General features: G+C 63.3%; 3 protein-coding genes across 21 annotated transcripts; 1 reads left to right on the forward strand and 2 right to left on the reverse strand.

Moving 5' to 3' along the window:
* Nucleotides 1-128: 128 nt before the first annotated feature.
* TAS1R3 (taste 1 receptor member 3) lies at nucleotides 129-4,156 on the forward strand. 3 transcript variants are annotated; one of them, XM_086343963.1, is made up of 6 exons: nucleotides 129-709; nucleotides 785-1,567; nucleotides 1,727-1,930; nucleotides 2,025-2,145; nucleotides 2,276-2,323; nucleotides 3,058-4,156. In XM_086343963.1, the coding sequence occupies exons 1-6, from the start codon at nucleotides 266-268 to the stop codon at nucleotides 3,111-3,113; spliced, it is 1,656 nt and encodes a 551-aa protein (XP_086200089.1). In that variant the 5' UTR covers nucleotides 129-265; the 3' UTR covers nucleotides 3,114-4,156. The 3 variants fall into 3 exon arrangements, with proteins under 3 accessions (XP_086200089.1, XP_086200087.1, XP_086200086.1); XM_086343961.1 differs by having other exon boundaries at nucleotides 2,276-4,156; XM_086343960.1 differs by having other exon boundaries at nucleotides 129-1,567; nucleotides 2,276-4,156.
* Nucleotides 4,118-16,254, reverse strand: DVL1 (dishevelled segment polarity protein 1). Of its 17 annotated transcripts, XM_086343978.1 has the most exons (16): nucleotides 15,754-16,070; nucleotides 10,541-10,610; nucleotides 10,295-10,416; nucleotides 9,914-10,017; nucleotides 9,529-9,667; nucleotides 9,225-9,318; nucleotides 9,031-9,100; nucleotides 8,813-8,952; nucleotides 8,663-8,739; nucleotides 8,506-8,573; nucleotides 8,217-8,369; nucleotides 7,495-7,626; nucleotides 7,133-7,300; nucleotides 6,839-7,045; nucleotides 6,000-6,039; nucleotides 4,118-5,460 (listed from the first exon to the last, which is right to left on the reverse strand). In XM_086343978.1, exons 1-15 carry the CDS (start codon nucleotides 15,921-15,923, stop codon nucleotides 6,029-6,031), a joined length of 1,725 nt encoding a protein of 574 aa, XP_086200104.1. In that variant the 5' UTR covers nucleotides 15,924-16,070; the 3' UTR covers nucleotides 4,118-5,460; nucleotides 6,000-6,028. The 17 variants fall into 17 exon arrangements, 14 of the variants coding, with proteins under 14 accessions (XP_086200104.1, XP_086200099.1, XP_086200096.1 ...); XR_015143301.1 differs by lacking the exon at nucleotides 6,000-6,039 and having other exon boundaries at nucleotides 7,495-7,660; nucleotides 9,529-9,664; XR_015143302.1 differs by lacking the exon at nucleotides 6,000-6,039 and having other exon boundaries at nucleotides 7,495-7,660; nucleotides 8,292-8,369.
* A 2,545-nt stretch (nucleotides 16,255-18,799) lies between these two features.
* On the reverse strand, nucleotides 18,800-23,206 carry MXRA8 (matrix remodeling associated 8). The gene is made up of 10 exons (XM_086343996.1): nucleotides 23,099-23,206; nucleotides 22,010-22,033; nucleotides 21,541-21,891; nucleotides 21,337-21,438; nucleotides 20,735-21,226; nucleotides 20,427-20,585; nucleotides 20,202-20,238; nucleotides 20,046-20,122; nucleotides 19,870-19,950; nucleotides 18,800-19,660 (listed from the first exon to the last, which is right to left on the reverse strand). The coding sequence occupies exons 1-10, from the start codon at nucleotides 23,145-23,147 to the stop codon at nucleotides 19,635-19,637; spliced, it is 1,398 nt and encodes a 465-aa protein (XP_086200122.1). The 5' UTR covers nucleotides 23,148-23,206; the 3' UTR covers nucleotides 18,800-19,634.
* Between the last annotated feature and the right edge of the window lie 2,556 nt (nucleotides 23,207-25,762).

Genomic DNA, 25,762 nt, shown 5'->3' on the forward strand with positions numbered 1-25,762 from the left:
CACTTTGCTAAACAAATCCTGTGCCCCTCCCTGCCTGACTCCCCATATCTGGGGCCCCAGTCTGCCCGCCCACTTGCTACTGGAAGTTCAGGTGCAAGCAGTCTGTCCTGCTGCTGGAAGATGCCGCCTGCCATGCTAGGCCTGACCTTCCTGGGCCTTGTGGCTGCACTGGGTATCAGGCCAGGGGCCCCATTGTGCCTGTCCCAGCAGCTCAGCCTGCCGGGGGACTATATTCTGGGTGGGCTCTTCCCCCTGGGCTCCGCCGATGACACCGGGCTGGGTGACAGGACGCAGCCCAATGCCACCGTGTGCACCAGGTAGGGAGGCCGGGATTGTGTGCAGGGGTGGGGCTGGGGGAGGTTGGTCAGGGAGAGAGGGGTTGGCCACCCGCAGCCCCTGTGGCCCCAGGTTGTCGGCCCCCGGCCTGCTCTGGGCACTAGCTGTGATGATGGCTGTGGAGGAGATCAACAACGCATCCACCCTGCTCCCTGGGCTGCGTCTGGGCTATGACCTCTTCGACACATGCTCGGAACCCGTGGTTGCGATGAAGCCCAGCCTGGTGTTCATGGCCAAGGCAGGCAGCCGCAGCATCGGCGCCTACTGTGACTACACGCAGTACCAACCCCGTGTGCTGGCTGTCATTGGGCCCCACTCGTCCGAAGTTGCCCTGGTCACTGGCAAGTTCTTCAGCTTCTTCCTCATGCCCCAGGTGCGCCCCCTCCCCACATCCCATCCTCCCGCCCACCTCAGGAGCCCCCGTGTCAGGAGCTGCCTTCGCCTGCAGGTCAGCTACGGTGCCACCACCGACCGGCTGAGCAACCGCGAGACATTCCCATCCTTCTTCCGCACGGTGCCCAGCGACCGCGTGCAGGCAATAGCCATGGTGGAGCTGCTGCGGGGGCTGCACTGGAACTGGGTGGCCGCCGTGGGCAGTGACGACGAGTATGGCCGGCAGGGCCTGGGCCTCTTCTCCAGCCTGGCCAATGCCAAGGGCATCTGCATCGCTTACGAGGGCTTGATGCCGCTGCCCCGTGCTGGTGGCACGCGGCTAGGCTCCGTGCAGAGCCTGCTGCACCAGGTAAACCACAGCAGTGTGCAGGTGGTGGTGGTCTTCTCCTCCGCCCAAGCCACCTACAGCCTGTTCAGCTACAGCATCCACTACAGGCTCTCTCCCAAGGTATGGGTGGCCAGCGAGGCTTGGCTGACTTCAAGCCTGGTCATGATGCTACCAGGCATGGACCGGGTGGGCACGGTGCTCGGCTTCCTGCATCAGGGTGCTGAGATGCCCGAGTTCCGATCCTATGTGCAGACCCGCCTGGCCCGGGCTGCGGAGCCCGCCTACTGTGCCTCGCTAGAGGCAGGGCGGCTGGGTCTGGAGGAGCATGTGGTGGGGCCACGCTGCCCGCAGTGTGACCGCGCCTCCCCAGAGAACGTGACCGATGGGCTGCTGTATCACCAAACTTTTGCCGCCTACGCAGCTGTGTACAGCGTGGCCCATGCGCTTCACAAAGCACTGCTCTGCAACTCCTCCGGCTGCCTTGCACAGGAGCCCGTGCGGCCCTGGCAGGTGAGGTCACAGAAGCTGTGCCTCTTGGCTCGTTCCCCAATTCACTGGCACCCCTGAGGAGGAGATGGGGGACGGGGAGGGGGGTCTGGCCAGTGGCGACTCCCTGCCCAGCCCCACCATCCCGATTCCCCCACCACCCCCTGATCTCCCCACTGCCAGCTCCTGGACAACATGTACAACATGAGTTTCCACGCATACAACCGGACCCTGCAGTTCGACACCAGCGGAAATGTGGACCTTGCTTATGACCTGAAGCTGTGGGTCTGGAGGGACCGGATGCCCATGCTGCGCACTGTGGGCAGCTTCAACGGCAGCCTGGAGCTCCAGTTCTCCAGCATGATCTGGCACACCCCAGGAAACCAAGTGAGCACCAGTCCTGCCCGGGGAGCAGGGGCGGCCCCCAGGGCTTGGGCCAGTGTGGCCAGCCACGCAGAGCCTGAGCCCTGCCGCCCGCCAGGAGCCCGTGTCCCAGTGCTCACGGCAGTGCAGGGAAGGCCAGGTGCGCCGCGTGAAGGGCTTCCATTCCTGCTGCTACGACTGCGTGGACTGCAAGGCAGGCAGCTACCAGCGCCACCCAGGTGAGCCCTCAGGGTCCAGCCCACACTGAGGCGCAAGTGAGGGCGGGTACCATAGGGTCAGGTCTGGGGCAGAAGGCAGGCCAGGAAAGCCAGTGGTCCCCAGCATGCCCTCTCTCCTCCCTTGCCTTAGACGATGCCCTCTGCAGCAAGTGTGACCAGGACCAGTGGTCCCCAGACGGTAGTACCCGGTGCTTCCCCCGCAGGCCCAGGTTCCTGGCGTGGGGGGAGCCGGCTGTGCTTGGGCTGCTCCTGCTGCTGGGCATCGTTCTGGGTCTGGTGCTGGTGGCCCTGGGACTCTTCACCTGGCACCGGGACAGCCCACTAGTTCAGGCCGCAGGGGGACCCCGGGCCTGCTTCGGCCTGGCCTGCCTGGGCCTGGTCTGCCTCAGCGTCCTCCTGTTCCCTGGCCGGCCCAGCTCTGCCAGCTGCATGGGCCAGCAGCTGCTGCTCCACCTCCCCCTCACCGGCTGCCTGAGCACACTATTCCTGCTGGCAGCCGAGATCTTTGTGGGCTCAGAGCTGCCACCCAGCTGGACAGACTGGCTCCATAGCTGCCTGCGGGGGCCCTGGGCCTGGCTGGTAGTGCTGCTTGCCATGCTGGCAGAGGCGGCGCTCTGCTCCTGGTACCTGGCAGTCTTCCCGCCAGTGGTTGTAACAAACTGGCATGCGCTGCCCACGGAGGCACTGGTGCACTGCCGTGTGAGCTCCTGGATCATGTTCGGAGTGGTGCATGCCACCAATGCCATGCTGGCCTTCCTCTGCTTCCTGGGCACCTTCCTGGTACAGAGCCGGCCTGGCCACTACAACAGCGCCCGTGGCCTGACCTTTGCCATGCTGGCCTACTTCATCACCTGGGTCTCCTACATCCCCCTCTTTGCCAATGTACATGTGGTCTCCCACCCCCCTGTGCAGATGGGCACCATTCTCTTCTGTGTGCTGGGCATCCTGACCACCTTCCACCTGCCTAAGTGCTACCTGCTGCTGTGGCGGCCAGACCTCAACACCCCCGAGTTCTTCTTGGGAGGGGGTCCCAGCGATGCCAGAGGGCAGGGCGGCAGTGGGCACGGGGAGGAGACTCAGGGGAAAAACAAGTGATCCTTGAGTCAGTGACCTCACCCCAGTGAATTCAGACCTCGTTGAGGTATCCCCAAACCAAGTCTCCATGCAGCAACCTGAAGACTGTGCTTTGACTCCACTGAGACTCACAGCCCTGGATTCTGCTCACGTTGACCCCAGAGTGACCTCCAGAGTGCATAAGCAGCCTCAGCCCAATGGGATCTCATCACCTGGGGCCCCAGAGTTAGGCTCTGTCTTGTCCTGGCCGAGCCCTGGCCTACACAGGTGACCCAGCCCCACTGTTCCAGTCAGAGGCCCATAGAGGATTCTCGAGGCTCCATGAATCCTACACTGAGCGCTCAGGGAAGACCCCAGGGACCACATGAAGGCAAAGCTGGGTGTCACTTGCCTGGCTGGGCCCAGTGGGAGGCCCCCACCCAGCATCCTCTCCAAGCATCACAAGAGTGGGATATTGGGAGGTGGGTGGGGCTTTCTTAACCCCTCTGCAGGGGTGTGTACCTGACCTGGGCCCCAGCACAAGGCAGAGGCCTCCTCAGAAGGGAGGGGGCACCCAGCTTCCTTCTCTCTCCCTGGCCGGTGAGCCAGCAGAATGGGGGCCAGTCACCTCCAGCACCAAGGACAGAGCCCAGGCAGGGTTGGGGGGTCAGCACTATGGCCAGCACCAGCCACAGGGACCCCTACCCCCCACCCCACCCCTGCCCCAGAGCCAGGAGCCAGCACCACAGACACAAGACTGCCTGCCAGGTCAGCTGTGGGCAGGGCCTTGGTGAGCTGGCACCCAGAGGACAGCACCAAGCCAGTCCTGGGTCAGTTCTCAACTGGACCCTGGGGAAGTTGACCCAGCCCCTGCATCCCAACCTCCTAAAGTGTGGAAGAGACACAGGTCACACATCAGTCCCATAAAATTAAACGATTTTTAGTGTTTAAAATAGCATTTACACAGAAGCAGCTCTATTAACTATCTGGATGATGCTCCCAACTAGATATAGTATCTACAGTGCAGACATGTGCAGGCCAGAGACGCCGGACGGAAGCGACATGTATGTGTGCGTGCGTGGGTGGGTGGGTGGGATGCCACCCCAAGATCGCGAGGAAGGCTGAGCTGGCCATGCCCTCTGCTCTAAACCCTGCCCCTGCAGCAGCTGTGCGCGTCTGTGGCCCTCCCCCCCTCAGGGTCCCCCATCCTGCCGCCTCCCCCTCACTGTCTTCCCGCACACCTCCAGACATGACCTGTGTCCCTGCAGGGGGGATACACGAAACTGTTCTGGTGGCTGGGGTAGGGGACAGCTGACTTGGCCGCCACCCCACAGAGCACACAGGCCAGACAATAAATAAATAAATTAGATCCCTACCTTGGGCAGCCACAGAGGGACCTTGGGGCTATGATTCTAACCCCGAGAGGAACCCCCCAATCCTGGCCTAGGCAAGATGGGTGGGGCCTGTGAACCTGGTGGGGCCCAGGCCTAGTGGCCACCTCTCAGCTCAGTTTGAGGCCCCATGTGCAGCTCTGTGGGCAAGCTGGGGTCCCTGAGGCATACGCCAAGAGGAGTGGGTCAGACTTGCCTGAGCACAGGGAGATGCCCCTCCTGCCCAGGGTCTGCACTGACAGCTCCAGCCAGGGATGGATGAGCCACCATCCAGATCACGGTGGTCTGGGCTGCCCTCAGCCCCTCCCCTCCAGCCTGCTGCCACTTTGTCCAGGCCCAGACTCCATGGCAGCAAGCACAGGTCTAACCTGGAATGGCCGCTAAGGCAAGCCCACACAAGCTCCAGGAGCAGAGCCCTCCTGCAAGAGCAGGACTCTGGGACTCCCCACAGCAGGGCTGGGCCGAAGGCACTCTCGCCTCAGTCACATGATATCCACGAAGAACTCACAGGGGTTCCCCATGGCCTTTTGGAAGGACTGGCGGCTGCCCGTCAGCTCTGGTGGGACAGCGGCCAGCTCCCGGACAGGTGGCCCCCCAGGTGGCCCACCCACCACTGAGTAGGCCTTTGTCAGGGGGTGCAGCGGGGGGAGCCCTGGGGCGGCGGCTGAGGCCTGGCTGCGTGGGCTGCTGCCACGGCTGAGCTGGCTAGGGGGACGCTCCCGCCAGCCACTGCCACCCGCCCCGCTTGGCGCTGTGTGGTCTGACTCGCTGCCACTGCCCCCAGCTCCAGCCGACCGGCTCTCCTTCTCGCGGCCCAAGGCCCGACGGCTGCTCCCGCCAGCACTCCGGGTGGACCCACTGCTTTTGCTTCCTGGGGTCAAGAACGGGGGAGAGGAATGGGATGGTCAGTACTAGACCTTGCCTCTTCCAAGACAGACGGCCATGGCCGGGACCACCAGGGGCAACACCAGCGGTCCTGAGCGGGTGCAGGTTGGGGTGGGCAGCCATGCAGATGTGAGGGCTGGACTGGCCCAGCCCAGGGAAGCAGGAGCAGCTGCAGCAGGCAGAGAAGAGATGCGGTTGTGGGGGGTGGGGGGGTGGGGGGCAGGGCGGGCAGTGGCAGACAGGCAGGGATGCTCCAGGGCCAGCTTGATCCCCACTCCTCACACCAGTGCCTGGATCGAGGGCCGTTTTGCAACTGAGAAACGGAGGCCCAGAGGAGGCCATGTGCCCGGGGCACTGCCAGCCATCGTGGGCTCCCCACCCAAGACCCGCCTTTCATCTGCCCCCAGAGCCCTGGCCGGCTACTCAGCTCAGCCCCTCCTGGGCACTCAGGACATGTCGGGAACCTGAAGATGCCCACTGGCTAGGGACGTGCGGAGGGGGACGCCGAGCAGGACCCTGGCTTACCGGCCCCGAGGGTCCGCTCCGCTAGTCCTTCAGTCTAAGGCTTGCTCAGCACAAAGCAAGGGATAGAGGAGTTACACACCAGCGGCCGGGCACCCACACCGCCAGCTGGGCCTATGCAAGGTCCACCGGCGCCCAACACGCTTCCCCTTGGACACTGCTGCCCCTGATCCACTGTTCTCTCTCCCCATCCCCTCCTGGGTCCACCAAGCCACCCACCAGACCTCTCCCCAGACACTGGGGGCATGTGCCCACTGGCCTTAGCACCCAACATGCTTCCCCTTGGAGACTGCTGCCCCTAATCCACTGTCCTCTCTCCCTATCCCCTTCTGGGTCTACTGAGTCACCTACCAGATCTCTCCCCAGGTGCTTTTAGGAGCATGTGCCCATGGGCCTCACTAACCCCCGACTCAGCCTCAGGACAGTGTTCCAACAGGTGCTCCTCTGTGACACCACAACCCCCCTGCTCAGCTTCCCTTCACGTCCCAGCAGCGGGCTGCAGCTATCTATGGAACTGTCACCTCTGCTCCCTGCTGTGCTGCAGGTGCTGGAGGGAGGGTCCCAGGACCCCTCTGCTGCTCCCCCACCCTGGGCCATCACATCCCATGCCCCCATTTCACACCATCTCTCTCTGCCTTTGCCACGTCTGGACCACCAGCACACCCACACAACCCCTTAAGACTCTAAGCTCTTCTCCCCAGCCTCTGACCACTCACCCCTTTCAGAAGAATCCACCCAGGGCCCGAGCACAGAGCAGATGGGAGTGCAGGGCAGGGGGCGGGCACGCAGGGCAGAGCCAGGCTGTGGGGGATGGGGCTGGGCTTGGAGGTAGGGGCCCTCACCTTCACTCTGCTGACTCCCAGCACTGCCGCTGCCGTAGCCGAAGCCAGGGTCCTGATATGCAGGCGGGAAGCAGGGCGGGGGCCCTGGGTACTGGTAGGGGTAGCCCTGACCCAGAGGCCAGGGGGCAGCCGGGTGGGGCAGTGGGGCCAGCGTGTCCTGATCAGAGGCCCCACTGGAGCCGCTGTTGAGGTTCAGGGCGGCAAGATCTGCGAGAGGGGAGGGCAGAGGGAGTGCGGGTGAGGGTGGGGAGGGCGGCCTTCCCTTCTGGGACTCCACTCCGCAGCCCCACTCACTGCTGCACAGGTCCCCGAAGACGTAGTAGCACTGCTCTGAGAAGGTGACCTTGTTGACTGTGTGCCGCAGGAAGCCACGCTTCAGCATGCTGCTGGCGTACTTGCGCGCCTCCCGCCGCTCGCGGAAGCCCTCCAGGTGCGCGTACAGCCAGTCCACCACATCTGCCCCTGGGTGGCAGCAGGCAGCAGTCAGGACAGGGACCAGGTCCCGCCCCCTCACCCCCAACCACCCCCACCCACCCACCCACTGCTTGCGGAAGCCCTCCAGGTGCAGGCACAGCCAGTCCACCACATCTGTGCCTGCGTGGCAGCGGGCACGTCAGGCAGGGACCTGGCCCCAGCCCCGGGTACAGGACCCTCACCGATGACGGCATTGGCGATGGTGATCTTGAGCCACATGCGGTCCCGGATTTCCAGGCCCGAGTCCGGCAGCTGCATGACCCGGACAACAGCACCCATGTCGCTCTTCACCGTCAGCGGCGCCTCCTCCAGCTCTGCAAGGCATGGCCCCCTCCTCAGCCCGAGTGGCTGACGGGCGGCACAGGGTCAGAACAGACCCCAGGCCTGGCCTGCTTCCCCACTTCAGAGGCCAGGCTCTGCTGGCCAAGCAACTGTGGGGCTCAGTGCCAGCGCTCAATGGCCCTGCAGGGTCAGGGAACAGGCACTAGGCGGGAGGGGTTTGGACCTGCATCTCCCACCCTGTCCAGCTAGGGCAAGGCCCCCTGACCCTGCAGACCAGAGCCCCAGGGGCCAATATCAGGCATCTTCTACCCCCTCCCCTGCGGGCTGGAGCTATTAGTCATGTTAGTGGCAGGAAAGCAGGGTGAGGGCCCCACACAGGCACCTGCCTCTCCCTGCCCCCGCCACGCAGACCCCAGGGCTCACTGAGCCCCTCCAGGCATCTCCCACTCCCATTGCTGGGACAGAGAGCAGGGAGGAGGGCGGGACCAGGCAGCCCTACATCTAATCAGGAGGACCCGGCAGCACTGTGAATACTCAAGGCTGGTGTGGCCCTCAGGGGCGACCGCACCCAGTGAGTGCCTGGCCAGAGCCTCGGTTCCCAACCTTGTGAGCTGCCACTTACGCGGAGCGCCAGGCACAGAGCTGGTTAGTGAGGAGGAGCTGGTGCGCGTGACGGCGCTGGAGCAGGGGCTCGTACCATAGCGGGGCAGGGCTCCCGTCAATGCTGCCGTGTGGGACAGCCAGGCAGCTGGGTCGATGGGCCGAACTGGATCCGCTGGGCAGCCATAGCATGGCAACAGACGGACAGATGGATGGTGTTGGGGGGAAGTGGAACACAGGACAGAGAAGAAGCCCTTCAGGCTGGGCTAGGTGCCCCACTCCCACCCCACTGGCCCCAGGAGGTCACTCACCCCTCGGGATGGTGAAGTAGCTGCGGGGCGTTGGGTCCCAGCACTTGGCCACCGTGAGGCTGATGGGCCTGTGGGGTGGGCGGGTCACAAGGTGACCCAGACGGCCCCCTCCCATCCACTGTCCCACCCCTACATGTGTCACCCCCACACGCCTCACCCCGTCTGGGACACGATCTCCCGCAGGACTCGCACAGCATCATCGTTGCTCATGTTCTCGAAGTTGACGTCGTTCACCTGGGGGCAAGAGGTCAGCATGGTGGGTGGGGGTGCTGCTCTTCCCCCCACCAGAAGCTCTCCCAGCCCGCACCTGCAGCAGCATGTCGCCTGGCTCGATGCGGCCATCAGCAGCAACAGCCCCACCCTTCATGATGGAGCCGATGTAGATGCCACCGTCGCCCCGGTCATTGCTCTGGCCCACGATGCTGATGCCCAGGAAGTGGTGCCTCTCTGCAGGGCAGGGTGGGTGGTGAGCAGGTGTGCCCCCAGCACCACTGTGCCCTGCCCAGCACCCCCCAGAGGCCTCACCCATGTTGAGTGTGACGGTGATGATGTTGAGGGACATGGTGGAGTCCGTGATGCTGCTGAAAGAGGAGGCCTGTAGGGGACGCCAGGTGAGGGGCTGTGAGTGGGACCCATCTGCCCGCCCCAGCCTACACCTGCTCAGTCCACACCTGACTGGTTCACACCTGCCAGCCCACACCTGCCCAGTCTGCACCTACCCGGTCTGTCTGCCGCAGGCGCTGTTTCCGCCGCCGGCGCTTGTGTTTCCGGATGAGCCTGGAGGAGGTGCTCTGCTCCGTGGAGCTACTCAGCCTGGGGGGGCCCAGAGTCAGGGTCTGGCCACCCCCATACAGTTGAACTCAAAGGGGCAGGGACAAGGCTGAACCTGGGGAAACCATCCCCACCCTGCAGACAGTGAGCAGCCAGCAGGGTGTCCTGCCCATGTGCACACGCACATGCATACATACATGTGTGGTCCAGGGCACACACCCTGCCCCAACTTACACCCCCACCCTCACCCACCGGCTTGTGTTGTCATCTTCATCCGAGTCGATGAAGCTGCTGGACTCAAGTTCACTGCTCAGCACGGTGGACGCACTGTCAGGGGGCAGCCCCAGGTCCCGCCGCCGGTCCCCCCTTGGGTGCCCGTTGGTCCGGGCTGCTGTGGGGACAGCAGGGACGGGGCCTGGCCATGGGATCCCCTGGAAGTCATGGGAAGCCCCTGCAACCTCATGCACGCTTTCACCTGGGAGCTGGCAGGGTGACTGCAGGGCTGCTGAGGGGTCACTAGGGTCCAGAGTATTTGGGTCTGGAACCTCTGCCAAGGGACCCCCAGGGGAAGAGGGGCCAGCAGGGGCTTGGGGTGCCCACGGGGGTCCCAGGGAGGTCAAGGGCATGGCCTCATTACCCTCTTCACGGTTCCGGCGTCGGGCTCGCTCCCGCCGGTGGCTGACCAGTGACTCCGTGCCAGTCTCGTTATCCATCCCATCGCGGCTGCCGGCCACATTCGGGCTGTGCCAAGGAGGGCTGGGCTGGGGCGGCCAGGCCACTCATGCCTCAAACACCCTCTCAGCTCCTCTCCTTCCAACATCCAGTGGGACCTCAACTCCAGCAGAGCCCCCATCTACCCGCCGGCCCACTCTGGGCCTCTCCACTTGCCCCTCCTCTGCTGACCAGCACCTACTGACCGTGGGTCCCTGCTCAGCTGCCCCTCCCCACTTCCAACAGGCTGGCAGGACGCAAGCCCCTCAGCTCCACTGGGCTCAGCACAGCCCCCCAGAATCCTTACTGGAAGGAGGGAGGCCGGGAGTCCCCGATGCCGCCTGTCCGCTCAAGAGGCGGGGGCAGGTCTGTGTGTCCATCAGTGCCCTGAGACCCTGCATCCGAGTGAGCACCCTCAGCCAGAACCAGCTGTAGACAAGAGCAGGGCTCAGGAACCAGCGTCCAGGTGACCCCAGCAGGGCACCGGCATGGGCAGTCACCTTCTTCCACTCCCACCAGCCCAGGGCCCTCTGCCAGCATCCCATGGACTCACCCAGGAGACCACACGGCCGTTGAAGCAGGGCAGCTTGGCATTATCGTCAGAGATCTCCTCCTTTACAACCCTGCAGGCAGACGCAGCTGTGAGGCAGCCACACTGGGGCCTGCTCCCATCACTGGGCTCTGGACTAAGGCCCCCAGCTTGTCCGGGGTGTGGGTCACATGGGGCATCTGGCCACACGGGGCATCCGGCCACACACCCATATGCCAGTCTGTGCGGATGCCCTCACCCAGCACCTCCGCTTCTGGGGACCATCACCATCCTTCCAAGGACTCCACCCAGGGCCCGTGGGGCCCAGATACAAATACAAGTATCCTCCTTGCTCTGTGTGACTCCCCCAGACTTCGTATTGTGACGGCAGGGCTCAGTTCACAGCAGGCTTCAGCACAAGTAGGGTGTGGGCAGAGCCCCCAGGAGATGCACGGCACACAGACCTGCAAGCTCACACTCCAGGAACGGGCCACCACCCTCCTGACCTGTTGGCCCAGCCAAGGAGACAGAAACAGATCCCCACTAACAACACTGGCCCAACTCGAAGGGCGGACAAGTGCAGGGCCAGCAGGGCCCATGGAGAAGCCTCAGGCCCTGAAGGTCACCAGCTCTACCCACTGCCCAACGGCTAGCCTGGCCTGTCCCTTCATGCTGCCCCCAGCAGGTGGGCCGGTGGGGACAGGAGAGGCAGGTGGCCAAGGCCCAGGGCAACTCTAACTGGGAAGGAAGCCAATGACCCTGGGGTCAGAAACAGGTTGGGGAGGTCCAGGAGTCCGGTTCAAAGGGGTGAGAAGGGTAGCAGAGAAGGGCCATGGGGCAGGGCAGACAGTGCTGTGGCCCAGACACATCCCACACTGTGGCCTCCCGGAGGCCCAGGGAGCAGAGTAGGCAGGGCGGGGCCGGCAGCAGGCCCCTGGAGCGCAGCCCTGCCCAACACTGCAGATTTCCACACCTGGGATGAAGGCCCAGTGTAGAAATAGGAGCTACAGACCAAGCAGGAAGTAGCCTCGTGGCCTCTGGGCCCAGACACCTCAACTCGGCATGTCCGAGGCAGCAGCAGGGGGCAGGAGGCCCCAGAGAGCAAGGCTCCAGTCCACCCCACCCACCAGGAGAGGCCCAAGACCTCAAGGCAGAGTGCACAGAGGAGACAGGGCAGCCTGGAGGGGGCACTCCGCCAGGGTCCTATGGTGACTCCATCAGATGCCTCCCAGGCCAGCCACACAGGCACAGATGAGGTGGACAAAACAATGGACAAGAGTCATTTCTCAGGAGCCCCTCTCCCCAGTGAGGAACAGACAAAGTGTCTGCAGCCTCCATCATGCACCACAGTCCGGCAGAGCTGAGCTCTGAGGAGGCCGAGACCCAGCCCAAGATGACAGAAGGTGTCACCACATGAAGACCTGTGGTGGCCTGGGGACACTTGGGGTTCTGCTGGCTGCAGCCAGGAGACAGGGGGTTGCAGCAAGCCCTCCAGGGGACCCAACAGGCCCCAAGCACCACCTCTGAGTGACTGCAGCAAGAGACCCAGGGGGACCTGGTTCTCACTTCACAGCCCAGGTGGCCTGGCCCGCAGCCTCCCCTCCCTCCCTGCACTCATGTTCCCGCCCTTTTGACTCACAGCACAAGGTCCATGGGGCTTCCCAGAGGTGGACACCTCAGGCGGCACCCTGAACCCCCACTGCCTGCACGGCCAGTGCCTCCAGACAATCGGTCACCCAGAGCTGCCTGAGGCCCCCATGCAGCCCACTCACACATGAATGCCCTTGACCAGAGCCCAGAGGCCCTGCTTCCCCAGTCCTCTCCAGCCTGAGAGATATACACCTTCTGGTCAGAACTAAAGGGCACCCAGCCTTCCCCCTGGGGGTCAGGGCATCGAGGAGCAGCTAGTCAGGATAGCAGGGAGGGAGAGGGAGGGCCTTGCCTTCCCCAGGGGCACGCCCAGCACCAGGGGCACGGTGCTGCCCATCCCTAGTGATGGCCAGGAACAGGGACGAGGTTGGGGGTGGGGTTTGGGGAGGCCTCAACCAACCCTGGGGAAATGCCCCCCAAACAACCAGAGCGCCTTCCCTGAACCTGAGAGTAGACCTCAGGAGCTGTGGTCAGCAAAGACACGAACCCTCAGGGTGGCCACCCAGGGGAACCTCCATTGGCATGTTGCCCCCAGCTCTGGGATTCCTGGTGAGATCCATGATAACCTAGAACTTGGGCTGTCCAGCCCCACCCGCCACCCCCGCAGACGCGCCCCAGCCAGGAATCTGCTCAGAGCAGGGCCCATACAGAGCAGGCTCCCTGCTCCGAGCCAGGAGCCCAGGGACCCTTGGGCTTCCAGAGACCCAGTGGGATGCCCCGCCTGTGTCCTCAGAGACACAGGGGTGCCCCAGGAGTCAGGATCCTCAGTTCCCACAGAGCCTTCATCTGTCCCCCTACTGCCTCCTGACCAGGCTTGGGCTCTGAAGGCTCCAGGGTGAATGGTCTAGACCCTAGACCCTCCACGCCTGACTGCAAGCTCCAGGGGGTGAGGCATCTAGAACCTCTCAACACCAGGGGCACTGGCTGCAGAGGGCAGAGCTGCAGAGGGCAGAGTGGGAGCTCAGGCAGCCTAGACCAGGCCAAGCACAGCCCCCACCACAGCCCCCAGGGCCCACAGACAGATGGCCCTGCAGACCAGAGCTCTGGCCCAGAGATGCAGGGCCCAGGGCCACTGCCAAGTCCAGGGAGGCCTGGAGTCCACAAGGCAGTGGAAGCCTGTGAGCATGGCTGCACACCAAGCCCAATGCTTAGCACCTCTGGGTCAGACCAGCACAGGCTCTGAGAGTCTCCCCAGCTTCACTGGGACACACAGCTATGACCTGGATGGGAAGAGTGGGAGGGAGGTGCAGGACTCTCTACCCACTTGCCAAAGATGCTCTACCCACTTGCCAAAGATGCTCATGGAGAGTGGGGCCTGGCCAGAGCAAGTGGCTATGGCCACACCTTAGACTTAGCAAGGTTTCCCTTCCTGGCCAGAGAGGCCAAGAACTGAGACTTTAGGAACAGAGGCCTCAGCAGGGTCAGGGACCTCACAGTCCCCAATCTGAGGCCACCCCTCTCATAAGGGGGCCACTTCCCCAGCCCAGCCAGGGCCTGACCCCTCTTTCTCCAATCTCCAGCTATATCCATTAGGTAGCCAAGGTGAGACTCTAGCTCTCATTTATACTAAAGTGTGGGTGACTAATCAGACACTCCCAGAGGAAATTTATTCCACTGAGTAAATGATTCTACAGAATAAACAGAACCTGGAACTCTGTAGGTAGATCTCAGGAGAGGGAAGGAAGGAAGCAGATCCCCTCCAAGGGTCCCTGAGGCCAACAGGCCACCAACCACAGGTCTGGGGGTGGGAGTGGAGGATAAGATGAGCCACCCCTGCTCTGTCTGCCCATGCCCACTGCACCTTCCAGAGTCACCCCAATCCCTCCCTCTGTCCCAGCCCAGCCTACCAGCCCGGTCTTGTTCCCTCCCTCACATCCCAGTCATGCTTAGACAACCTGAAGAACACCTACTCTTGCTTCAAGACCCATATCTTGCCTGCCCACCATGACCTCCTGGGCCAGGGCACCCATGGGTCTTGAAAATCCTCTAGCAGGCACAGCCTCTGCTGAGAGTGCACCTGGCGTGGGGCAGGGGTCTCTGCAGCTCAGTGGCTATTAGACACAGTAGGAGGGTCGGTCCCTCAGGCTGCACCCCAGATCATGGTCCCAGGGCAGCAACCTGGGGGGTTGGGCACACAGTTTGTCACACACTCCCTTCAGTGTGTGAAAGAGCATGTGTGATTTCAGTAATTTTTGTTAAAATGATAAACTAAGTTAAAAAACAAAAGCACCCTTTCATATACCTGATGCTCACAGCCAAAGCAGAGCAGGCTCAGAGAAGTGAGACTGTAGGCGATCAACCAGCTGAGGCGGGTAGGGGGCAGCCAGTGGCCAGGACCAGGCTCCCCAGTCTATGCCCTACCCTGTGAAGCCTGGCCTGGGGGCAGCTCCTAACCTGAGCCCAGCAGGGCTGGGGGCTGCCAAGGACCCATTCCTTGTTCTCTGCCTCTCCCTGGTATTTAGGGTATGAGACAGTCTAGTTGCCCCCATGTCCCTCAGGCCTCCCTGGGAGCCACAAAGTGGCCTCAGCTTAACCTGACCTGGGACTGCCCAGGGCCAGCGCAAACCACAGAATCCAGGAAATGGCCTCAATGTCAAAGTCCTAAGACGCAGCCACAGACAAGGACACGGGCTGCCTAAGGGCGCCCAGGCACACCTGCTCGACCCAGGCGGCCTCTGGGTGCCCCCCCAGCACTGCCGAGCGGGGGACTCAGGTTACCCGTGGTTGTGCTGGGTCAGGGCTCGAGCGTCCAGGCAGCCTCCAGTTCACCACTCACCATTCCAGAGGCCTGGCCCGGCACAAGCAGGAAGTCCCCTCAGCCGGGACAGCCACCCCTAAGGGCAGACGTGGGAACTATGACCCAGAGGCTGCCCGAGTCAGCAGCTGGCCTGCACTGCTCTCAGGAACCCAAGTGGCATGTAGTTCAGCAGGGACACAGGCCCTGTGGCCAGCAACCCCAAGGCTGGGGTGGGTGGAATAAAGCCCCATGTTGCCCAGTGACCCTTGGCCCCTGCCCTGTCCTGAGGACCCTGGAGAAGGCGGCCAGAAGAATGCTGTTTTAAGCCTCCAGAAACTTCTGCAGACCCCTGCAGACAGATCTGTGCCCTTGTCCCGGATCACCTCATTTCCCCCGTGCTAACTAGGAGACCCACTGGGTGGCTGGCACCCTGTCCCCTCCCTAACCCCTTCCCCCCAACGCTTGGAAACTCCTCTGACCCCAAGCCTCATGAATCCCACCTGCCCTCCACATAAGGGGGTCAGCAGACCCTGAGTCTGACAGGTGCCAAGATGGGATTTCGGAGGTCCACTTCGACTACAGACCTCCACCACAAGTAACACACACTCAGAACAGGGCCCAGGGTGAATGGAGAAGCCAGGACTGCTGTCCGCCCACCGTCCAGTGCTCTCAGACCCTGGGGCAGGCAGTCAGGGGCCCAGGCGTCCCATGCTCAGAGCACAGACAGGTGGGACACACGCACCAGGGCGCGCAGACACCGCCCAGGTCACAGCCCCAGGATCCCCTGCCCTGGCTGGCCGGACAGGTGCCTACCGCGCGCACCCGCGCACAGGCCCTACGTCCCACTGACCCGAAGTCCTGGTCCATAGACTTGAAGAAGAATTTGTAGGCGTGCACGGGCCGGTTGCTGAGCACGTTCTTGAAGTCGGCCAGCGTGACGCGCTCGGGCGCCACCGGCAGCTTGACCAGGTACGGCGTCTCCTCCTCATCCATGTGATAGATGATCTTGGTCTCCGCCATGGCGCGGCGCTCAGGCCCGGCCCGGGCCTCGGACGCGGGCGCCTCCCCGCTGCCGGCCCGCGCCCCGCCCGCGCGCCGCTCCCGGCCCGGCCGCGACCAGGCCCCCGCGTCCCCGCCCGGCCGCTCCGGCCCCGCCCGGCCTGCCGGCCTCAGCCCAGGCCCTGGCCCCGGTCCCGACTCCGCGAGCACCCCGGCTGCTGCCCCGCCGCCCACGGCCGCCCATGCGCCCCGGGCCCGGGACGCAGGCAGGGAGGGCGCGAGGCCCGCCGCGTCCGTGCGCCCCGCCGCCGCCCCCTCGGGCCGCGCGTTAAAGGGACCGCGGATCCGGCTACGAGCGGCCGCTGGGGGCGCCCGAGAGCGGCGTGCCTGACGTCACCGGGCGGCCAGCGGCGTGGGGGCGGGGCTGCGCACGCGCGCCTGGGGGGCGGGGCGCGCTAGGGGCGGGGCCTCCTGCCGTGTCCAGGCCTGGAGCCTAGGGCGCGCGCTCCCGGCCTTCGCCACGCGCATTGGTGGGCAGTCCACAGGGTCAGGCTCCGGGCCAGTGGGCGGCCGGGGGCGCGCTCGGCAGGAAGAAGGCGGGTGGGGGCCCTCAGGAAGCTCCGAGCCCGGCCTGGAGCCCTCGGAGGGGTTCTGCGCCGCCGGGCTCCGGTCCTCCACCTCTTCATAGTCCGGCGGCGCCTTGGTTACACCGACGTGCTGCAGCGGCTACGCGGGAAGCTGAGAATTCTTGTGTCCGGACCGGAACTGATGCCACTCTGTCACTTTGCCCCCCTACCCCCACCCCGCGTCAGCTCCGAGTTGGCGCGCCCTCTGCCAGGTCGCACGGGGGCTCCAAGAAACACGGGCCAAGCGTTTTGCGGGTCCCCGTGTGGACGCGACAGTAGGGTCAGCGCGAGCAGCTATGCGCACACAGGAGCACGGCCCTCTGGCAGCAGGTGTAGAGATTTTTTTTTTCCTGACTGCTGTCCATCAAACCTGCGTGGGGTCCTCCGTGGGGCAAGGGATATGAGGAGCAGCGCCCCCCTAGCAGTGAAGGGTCCAGCCACTGGGGAGAGCGGCTCTCCCTCTCCGACCCCAGGAGGAAAACTTGAGGCCACTAGAAGGAGGCCCACGCTGGCGAGAGTGAGATGGGAGAGGACCTAGGGTGGAGCCTGAGAGTGATGGTGCTGCCCTCTTTGAAGTTGGCTTGGAGCCTGGACTCTCCCATCTGCCAGGTCAGGACCATCCTTGCTCAGTGGACCAGCACAAGAAAAGGCCACATTAGTCCATCACTGACTGGAGGAGCCAGTTTTTCCATAAGTCCCTGAGTCCAGGCCAGGGACCACCCTCAGGTGAGCCTCGGCAGGGGTGTTGACATCCGTTTCCCTAGGCTCTGAGGGCTCTATGAGGTTGGCCCACTCAACAAAGCCTGGGCCTTCTTCTCTTGGGTCTCAGCTTCCCCAGAGGTGATCTGAGGAAGTCAGGAAAGATGGCCTTGAAGGAAGGGTCACCATGGCTTTCTGCTGGGTGTTCGGGGGAGGGAGGAAGACAGTCCCTACCCTGAGAGCTCACCAGGGACCAGATCCCCCAGGTCAGATACAAATAGCTGCTGGTCACACTGATGCAGGGGCTCTGGGGTCCCAGATGCTCTCCTGCCCTTGAACTTCTCTCTCCTACCTGATCACCTAACTCTCAGCCCAAGTCACAGGACAGAGGCTGGTAGCCAGAAGCCAGTCCCAGGACCCATGTTCATGTGGTCGAGCTGGGGTTCTACAAGGGGCCTGAGTTTGTGGCCAGAGCCTGAGCTCTGACAGGAAGGGCCTTGTCCAGTGGCAGTGTGGCCACTGTGATTCGGGGGCCACTAGGCTGGGGGGAGTCACAACTCCCTGCCCCAGCCTCCCTCCCTGCTTTTGCCACTGGGGGGGTTCTTGAGGGGTGTGAAGAGAAAACAGCTATTTTGAATTGTCGCCCAGGCGTTTTACTGCATGTCAACCCTGCTCACGTACAGAATCTGGACAGGTAGGTGAGGACCCAAGCTCAGGATCCCCACCACAAGTTCCTGCCTTGCTTTTCCCCCAGCACCTTTTACAGTGACCACTCAGAGTCGAGCCCGTGACAGTCAGTGACCGCTGCCCCAAGTGCCTTATAAATTTTAGGTGCTTGCTACCCTGGGCTATCCATCTCCGGCCTGCAGCCCTTGCTCCAGAGAGCTGCCCTTCCCCTGGCTCACAGAGCATTCCCATCCCCCAACCAGGAACTGTAAGGAACAAATATTGTGGGTCTCCTTGTGTGACATCTTGAAACTGTGGCTTCAAAATGATAGGGTTTCACCTTCGGCAGGTGAGAGTTCCAGTGCTGGGAGAGCCACACGCGGACTCTGTGAGGGTGGCTGTGCTTCCTTGCTCAGCAGGTCATGATCTGTGAGTTGTCAGTCTACCACTCTGGGTTTTCCGACTTAGGGTGACAGTTGCCCCTCCTCCCCCCAAGGGCCTTGGAAGACAGGGTCAGCGCTGGAGAAACAGGCTTCTTTCTACCTCATACTCTTCCTGTTCTGTTCCTGTCCTGCTGGCACCCCTGAGGGCTCTCCCACTGACTGCTTCCTCCCTCTTTTTCCTCGTGAACTGAAGCCCATCCTGGCATCTGCTTCTCTTTTCAGAGGACTGAACTAGTACAGCCCTCTGTCCTCATATCCCCCATCATGCTCCCCTCCCCCATGTCCAATAAACCCTCTGAAGAGGACCTGAGGCCCCTCCCCAGGACACCCAGACCTTCCACCCAAAGGAAGTGGTGATGACAGTGCAACTTCAGATGAAAGAAAGCACTTTGGGGTCCCCAAGGCACAGACTCTGCCCCCGGGAGACGGAGTGGAACAGCAGAAGCATCCTTGGGCCCAGGTCTAAAATCGATGTGGTCTTTATTGAGACGATAGCAATTCCCCAGGATGAGCAAGTTAAGGGTGTCGGGAGTGGCAGCACTGGCCACTCTAAGACCATCTTGACACCATCCTCCGGTCCTCAGCCAAAACAGAGTCAATGAGGCCTCGTCCCTGGACTCCAGCCCAGGGAAAAGCCGAGAGAAGGGGGTCAGAGTCAGAAGTCACATGGAGCCCAGTGACTGTCAAGGCAACTTGTTGAAAACGGGGCTGGAGCAGGGTAAGCAGAGAGGCGGCCCCAGGTGGCCAGATGCAGTGCAGAGAAACACTAGCCCCAGGCCTGGAGTGCATAGGCTTTGGGTTGCCATGCAGAGCCCACTACAGTCTGGCAGGGTAACATGGGGTGCAGTCGAGGGGAGCCAGCAGGCAGCTCTCCTGAGGACTGCCAGCCCTGAGGCTGACCCAGACGCCAAGAATCCCCACTGAGCCCTGTCCTGCCCCTGCAGAGGTGGGGCTCCTAGCCCCCAGTGGGCAGAGGCCAAGAGAGCCTGAGGGACTGGTGGACATCAGCAGGGTTTTGGCCACGTGAGGAGGGAAGGGCACCTGGTGAGGGCTGCTGAAGGGGCCAGCTGCAGCGCTGGCAGATTCCAGGGAGCCCACGAGCGCGTCGGAAGACTAGGTGGTCCTGTGGGCCTGGAGGGCAGCCTCACTCTGCACCAGTCCGGGCCAAGTTCCTGGACAGCGGGACCAGCCGCTGGAAGGGGGGCCAGGTAAGCTGCGTGGGGGTCAGGAAGAGTCCTCCAAGGTGGACAGACAAGAGTTGGCAGAGCTGCTGGCCCAGCCAGGAGCCCAGAGTCGCCTTATTTGCAGTACTCCTTCCTGAACTCTGGAAGCCAAAGGGACAGGTGGTGTCTGCCCTCTGCCCCGGCAAAATGGGCCGACTTCTATCAGGACCATCCAGGGACTTCTGGAACCCCGAGGGGGCAGGGGACTCCTTGCAAGGCTGGCAGGTGTCTTGGGGTTCTGAGTGGATGGAAAGGGGGTACAGCCCAGCTCTGAGATGGGCAGGGGTCTCCCTCCCTCCCCTTCACTAACCTTTGTCCAAGTCGATGTTCTTGGCCGGTGGGAGGCTATGGGCCACCTCAGCCCTCTCCTTCAGGATGTTGTTTTTGTAATCTGGAGCAGGAAGAGAGCAAGGTGAGGGCCCCTCAAAGACGTGCCTCCCTCATCCCAGGCCTGGGAGCCACAGTCTGCCCCTTGGGTCTCCTCACCTAGTCGAATGTCCTCACTCCTGTAAAGAGACTGGTCCCCGGAGGCCACAGCAAACTCTGCCATGTTTATGTCTTTCCTGGAGGCAGGAGGGTGGTGGGAGGTCAGAAGGTGGGTGAGTCTGCTCGGTCCCCGGGGAACCCAGAAGGGATACTTACCCCTTTGACCTGGACTTCTTGTTGGAGTATTCGTAGCCTGAGGAGGAAGACTCGTGTTGGGGGCAGCCTTGCCCACTCCCCAGCTCCTCCAGCCCAGAGGAACCCTCGCAGCCCGGGCAGGAGGCTCCAGGCCCCTGCCCGTCTGCTTTGGTCACTGTGCCCTAAGTCCCGCCTCCGGCCAGGAAAGGCTTCCTGAAGCTGGCCCAAGCCAGGCAATCGGCTCACCTCCACGGCGGCGCTGCCGGGTGGCCAGAACGACCGTGATGAGCAGCAGGATGAAGAGCAGCAGGGTGGCCAGCACGTAGCCCAGCTGCTGGAAGAAGTGGGCTCGGCCCTCGGGGACGATGACGTTGATGACGCTGCGGCCTCGCGTCAGGGTGGGATCTACGGGGACCGTGCGCGGGACAACGTCAGGGAGCGCACCGTGCGCCCCGACCCAGCCGATCTCAGCCCGCGGAGGCCAACCCCCCAACACCGGGATCCCTGATTTGGGACGGGAGGGGGCCAGGTGGGTTGCTGCCCCGCAGACGTACCTCTTGCACCTGGGCCGGGCGCGCCGCTGTGGCTGGAGCCATTGCCCGGGGAGTCCCGCGGGGGCGGGGGCGGGGGCGGCCGGGCAGCTGGCTCGGTGACCCTCAGGTGGAAGACGCGGCGCTCGTGCAGGCCGCAGTAGTGGTGGTGCAGGTGGCAGGAGTAGGTGCCCTCGTCTGCAGGCTCCACCGGGTCGATAAGCAGCGAGAAGTCGCCGCGCGCGAACGCGTCCGCCTCCACGGCCACGCGGTCGCGCAGGAAGGGCGGCCCGTAGGCGCGGCGCTCGCCGGACGCGTAAAGGTCGAGCAGGCGGTCCGCACGGTCGTGCGGCACCCCGGGAGGCTGGCGGTCCCAGTGCACAACCTGCTGCGCTTCCTCCAAGTGTCTGTCAGTCCACACGTGCGCGCGGTTCACGCACGTCAGCAACGCAGGCGCGCCGCGCTCCACAGCCAGCACCTCTTTCTCGCCGTCCCAGTGCGCGCCGGCGGCCCGGGCTGGGGGAGCATGGTGGTCAGGGATCCCGGGCCGGGAGGGAGCCGGGACGGGGCGTCCAGGGTGGCAGGGGTGGGAGCGCAGGGGCGGGGTGTTGGGGGGGCACACTCACGGTCGTCGGTAACCTCGAGGCTCACGGCCAGGCTCTCGTAGAGGTGGCAGTAATGGTGGTGAAGATTACAGGTGTACAGCCCCTCGTCAGTCTCCTCCACCGCTACGTACCGGGGGATGGGCGGGGGGAACCCAGCCGTAAGCTCCGCGGCCCCGCCCGCGCCCCGGAGCCCCCGCCCCCCCGCCGCGGTACCCCGGCCAGTACCTCGGATGAACAGCGAGAAGTTGCCATCGTGGAAGGCGGAGGGAGGCAGCAGGAGGCGGCCGCGGTCGCGCGGCTCGTACACGCGCTGCTCGCCCACGCGCTGCTCGCCCAAACGCTGCTCGCCCACGCGCTGCTCGCCCGTCGAGTACATGTCCACCAGTCGGCGCGCGGGGCCGCCAGCCTTGCTGCCGCTGAGGTCCCAGTGGACGACGCGCTGGCGGTCATGCAGCCTGTCTTGGGTCCACACCATGCGCGGGCTCTGGCAGCGCAGCACCGCCCGGGCGCCTGCTGCCCAGCTTACTGTGGACTCGGACACCACGGACCTGTCAGAGGTCGCGGGCCCTGATGGCCCTGGTGGGAAAGGGGAGTCTCACCCTCTGGAGGGATGAGACTCCAGAGGACAGTACAGGATGGGGCTAGCAAGAAGGCAGGGAGACTGACAGGTTCTTAGGGGAGGGTGGTCACTAACCTGAAGACAGAAGGACGGCAGAACCTGGAATGAGAGGAAGTGAGGGTCAAACTGGGGAGGGGGTGACCTGAGCCTTCACATGTGGCTCACCTGCTGAAATTGGCTCCCCACTTGGCCCCTGGGTCCCTTCTTTAGTCCTATTTGAGGTGGGTGCTAAGGATACCCTGGTAACAGGTAGGGGTAGGTCCAGAGAAGCCAGGAGGGGACAGTGGGGGGTCTCCTATTCCCCCTACCTCTCCCAGGCCCCCACTTAATCCTCGTGGCCACCTCCCTGGGCTGCAGGGACAGCACCTGCATCTCTCGGGGTGAGTGGTGGGGCCAGCCCAGCTCTGGATATATGCTTGTCACCAAGGGCCACCTTCAGGAATGGTGGCTACCCAACCATCACTGCAGCAAGGCCACAAGAGCGCCAGTGCCTGACACCTCAGCTGGTTTGGGGGCTACATACATATCCAGTGTGGCACCTGCCCAGGGCCATGCTGCACTAACCCTCCAGGGTCCTCAGGCTGCTGGCACCCCACCCAGGAGGCCCTTGGCCTTCAGAAGGACAAGAAGGCTGGATGTGGAGAGTGACCCCACCATCTGCCACCCCACATGCTAAATTCCTGCTCCAGAGATGTGGCCTGGCGCCCCGGCTGGACAGAGGAATGTGCCGGGTCAGCAGGCCACCCCCGGGGAGCAGGCTCTGGGGGCCCGGGAACGGACCCTGTGATACCCATGCTTCCCGGGTCCCCCTCAATCCTTCACCCATCCCCTCCTGACAACAGATAAGCACAAGGCTAGAGGGGCGTCCCAGAGAAGTAGAGGGTGCAAGGGACCCCAGGAGGAACCCCCATGCTCAGCCTCCCTGCCCTGTCCAGCCCTGTCTCCAGCATACAGTGGGGGGAAGTTCTGTAGGGATCTAACATCAGACTTCAGCCCCTCCGTGTCCTGGGGGCCTTCTGGTGAGCGGCAGCCTCTGAGGTCCCCAGACCCATCCGCTTCCTGGTGGGGTGTCCCCTCACCCCAGAGTTCAGACAGGCTTAGCCCCAAACACAAACTGGCTCAGACTAGATGTGACTCCTGCCACCCCACCCCCCATGAACTCACTCTGCAGAAGCACAAGTCTCCAGAGCAGGACCCAGGCCCGCAGCTCCATGGCGCCCGCCTGGCCCGGAGGCGCTTTGTCTCCCTCAGTCTCAAACTCTGCAGAAAAACAGCCCGGCCCCCTCCTCCTCCCCCTCCTCAGCACCCGCCATGACATCACAGAGCCCTGGGCTGGCTGACAGTCTGCAGACCGCCCCCTCTGCTCCTGCCCGGCCCCTTGGCCTCCCCTAGTACTTGGCTGGCTTGGTGGGAGGCGTTAGGGCCTTGGCCACTGTGTCCCAGAGGGTGAGGGGAGTCACTCTGGCTTGGGTCCTGGAGAAGGGGGCAGCAGCCCAGCCCTGGAGGGGCAGGGGCCTAAGGGCATGGCCCCAGATGCCTTGTGGGTATTTGTGACAGACGGATCCCCACTAGGGCCACTGGAGGTCTAGGGTTCTGGGGGGAGCATCTCCTCACCTGCACCTCTATAGGGGGACCCCAGCCATTTCCCCTCCCAACCCCCTGCAGGCCAGCAGAAAGGCCCCCCAGCCACCAGCTCTTCCCGCTGGCTGTGTGGTGACCCCTGGGGCTCCATTTTTTCAGCTGTGAGGTGGGGACAAGAGTAGTGCAGGCCCTGGGGGTGCAGGGGCTCCCTCCTGGCAGCATGATGGACACCACGGTCTATCAGTCAGCTTCAGCACCCAGAAAGCTGCCAGGGAGATGAGTGGCAGGGACCAGGGTTCCCTGTCCTGGTGCCCCCACCCCATCTGCCTTCCACCCAGACCCAGGTCCACTATTCCCGGGAGCACCACCCTCCCCTCCTGGAGGAGAGGGAAGAAAGGGGGGTATGGAAGCCTTCCCAACAGAAGGCACAAATTTGAAGCTCTGGGAAAACTCACAAAGTCACGTAAACAAATGTGAAATAACAGAGCATGCACTGTGTACCAAACCCACTCTTTCTAGTTAAGCAAACCTCAAGAAAGGAAAAATCCACTGAACAACCACAAAACCCACGGTGCATTTTTGGACTGCCCATTTGGACTGAATTATGGTCACAGGTCCCAGGCCCTGGTGGGCTGGAGTCTAACTCTTGAACCCTGCCCTGGTCCCCAAGTTCTCAGACAAGCAAGGAGCCCAGCTCAGCCAGAGTCCTGGGCTCCAGGCAAGGGGAGGAGGCTGCTGATGCTGCAGCAAGAAGGAATGAGGGGTGACAGCAGGTAGGACTGGCTGAGGACACAGGACTGGGAGGACGCCCCACCCCCAGTCTAACGGACCGTTTCCTCAGCAGGATCCAGGCCCTGGTAGGCAGAGCCCTTTTTCCAAACTGGAACCAGGACTTGTCTCCACACCCCACCCCCAGCTCCTTCCGGGCCTTTCATTCTGGAAAAACAAGCCCAGCCTGGCTGGCCTTGAGGCCTGGCCTCTCCTGTTTTTCTAACTGGTTTATATTAGTGCTGGTGGCCTCCCTCCCAGTCCGCCTCCCTCCTCTGCGCACCGCCCCCCCCACCCCCCCCCCACCCCAGCCCCTGCGATGTGTCTGTCTCTCTCCATGTGCCTCAGCCTCTGTCCTCCATCTCAGCCCTCTGTCCCCGCCTCTGGCTGCCGGGGCTGTCTTTCTTCCACAGAAGGAAGTTGTCCAAGCAGGGCGGCAAGAAGGCAGACACCCAGGTCTGGACTCTCAATCTGGAAGAGGACAGGGTCAGCTCCCAGCACTGAGCTAGGAGGCTGGAGGTGCTGGGTCCACACCCTGAACTCCCTGCAGAGCCCCTCCACCCCCACACCCGACCAGGCCTGCATGGAGGTTGGTGGGTTTATGGCACCGCAGATCCAGCCCTTGGCTCAGCCCCAGTGCAGAAGCCTGAAGGAGGAAGCAAACCCTGTGGCACCACTGGGCAGGATGGACAGGGCAGTGGAAGGCGGCATCACCCTCCTCCCTGCTCCCTCCTGTTCTGCTTGAGCCCACCTCCCCCGTCCTTGGCAGGAAACACAAGTGAGAACAGAGGCCCAGAAGAGAACAGACCAGAACTAAATGACCGCATCCCCTCTCCCAAAAGGCGAGTCAGCCAGGCAGCCCCATGGAGACTGAGACTCAGCCTCTGGCTCCAGTCCTGGGGACCCGGACATTCCAGGCAGCCAGGCTCATTGGGAGGAAAAACCACAGGCACTCAGAGGCACAACCCGACACAGACACGTGTTAACACGTGCTGTTCCGTCATCCAGCAGAGCTGAGCACCTACTGCTCACCCGGCACAGAGCTGAGCACCTACTGCTCAGCCGGCACAGAGCTGAGCTGTGTGCCAGGCCCTGGGGTTCAGCACTGCACCCAGGCCAAGCTCCTGCCCTCTGGGAGTTGTTAGTGGGGAGGCAGCCGGCTCGCTGAGGAATGATGTCATTTTAAATGCAGCAAGATTAAAGCCGGGCAGGGGCTCCCTCCGTGAACTGACCTGGACAGCCTCCAAGGGACCCATTCCTCCGAGGATGGACCAGGACACCCTCTGAGGGACCCACACCCACAGCAAATGGCCAGGCAGGGGCTCAGGAAGCTGCCTGCCAGTAGGTGTTGGGGAGGGGGGTAGGCAAGCTGGGCAAGGAGGTCTGTGGGCCACGCCCAGGCTCTCACGTGAGCACAGGGAGGCCTGAAGAGGCCTGGTGGTCTGGTGACGCAAGAAAAGCCAAATGGTTAGTTTAGAG

Source organism: Bos grunniens, chromosome 16 (genome assembly GCF_055505025.1).
Source record: "Bos grunniens cultivar Pamir isolate PY7600 chromosome 16, Bosgru_T2T1.0, whole genome shotgun sequence".
Classification (NCBI taxonomy): domain Eukaryota; kingdom Metazoa; phylum Chordata; class Mammalia; order Artiodactyla; family Bovidae; genus Bos; species Bos grunniens.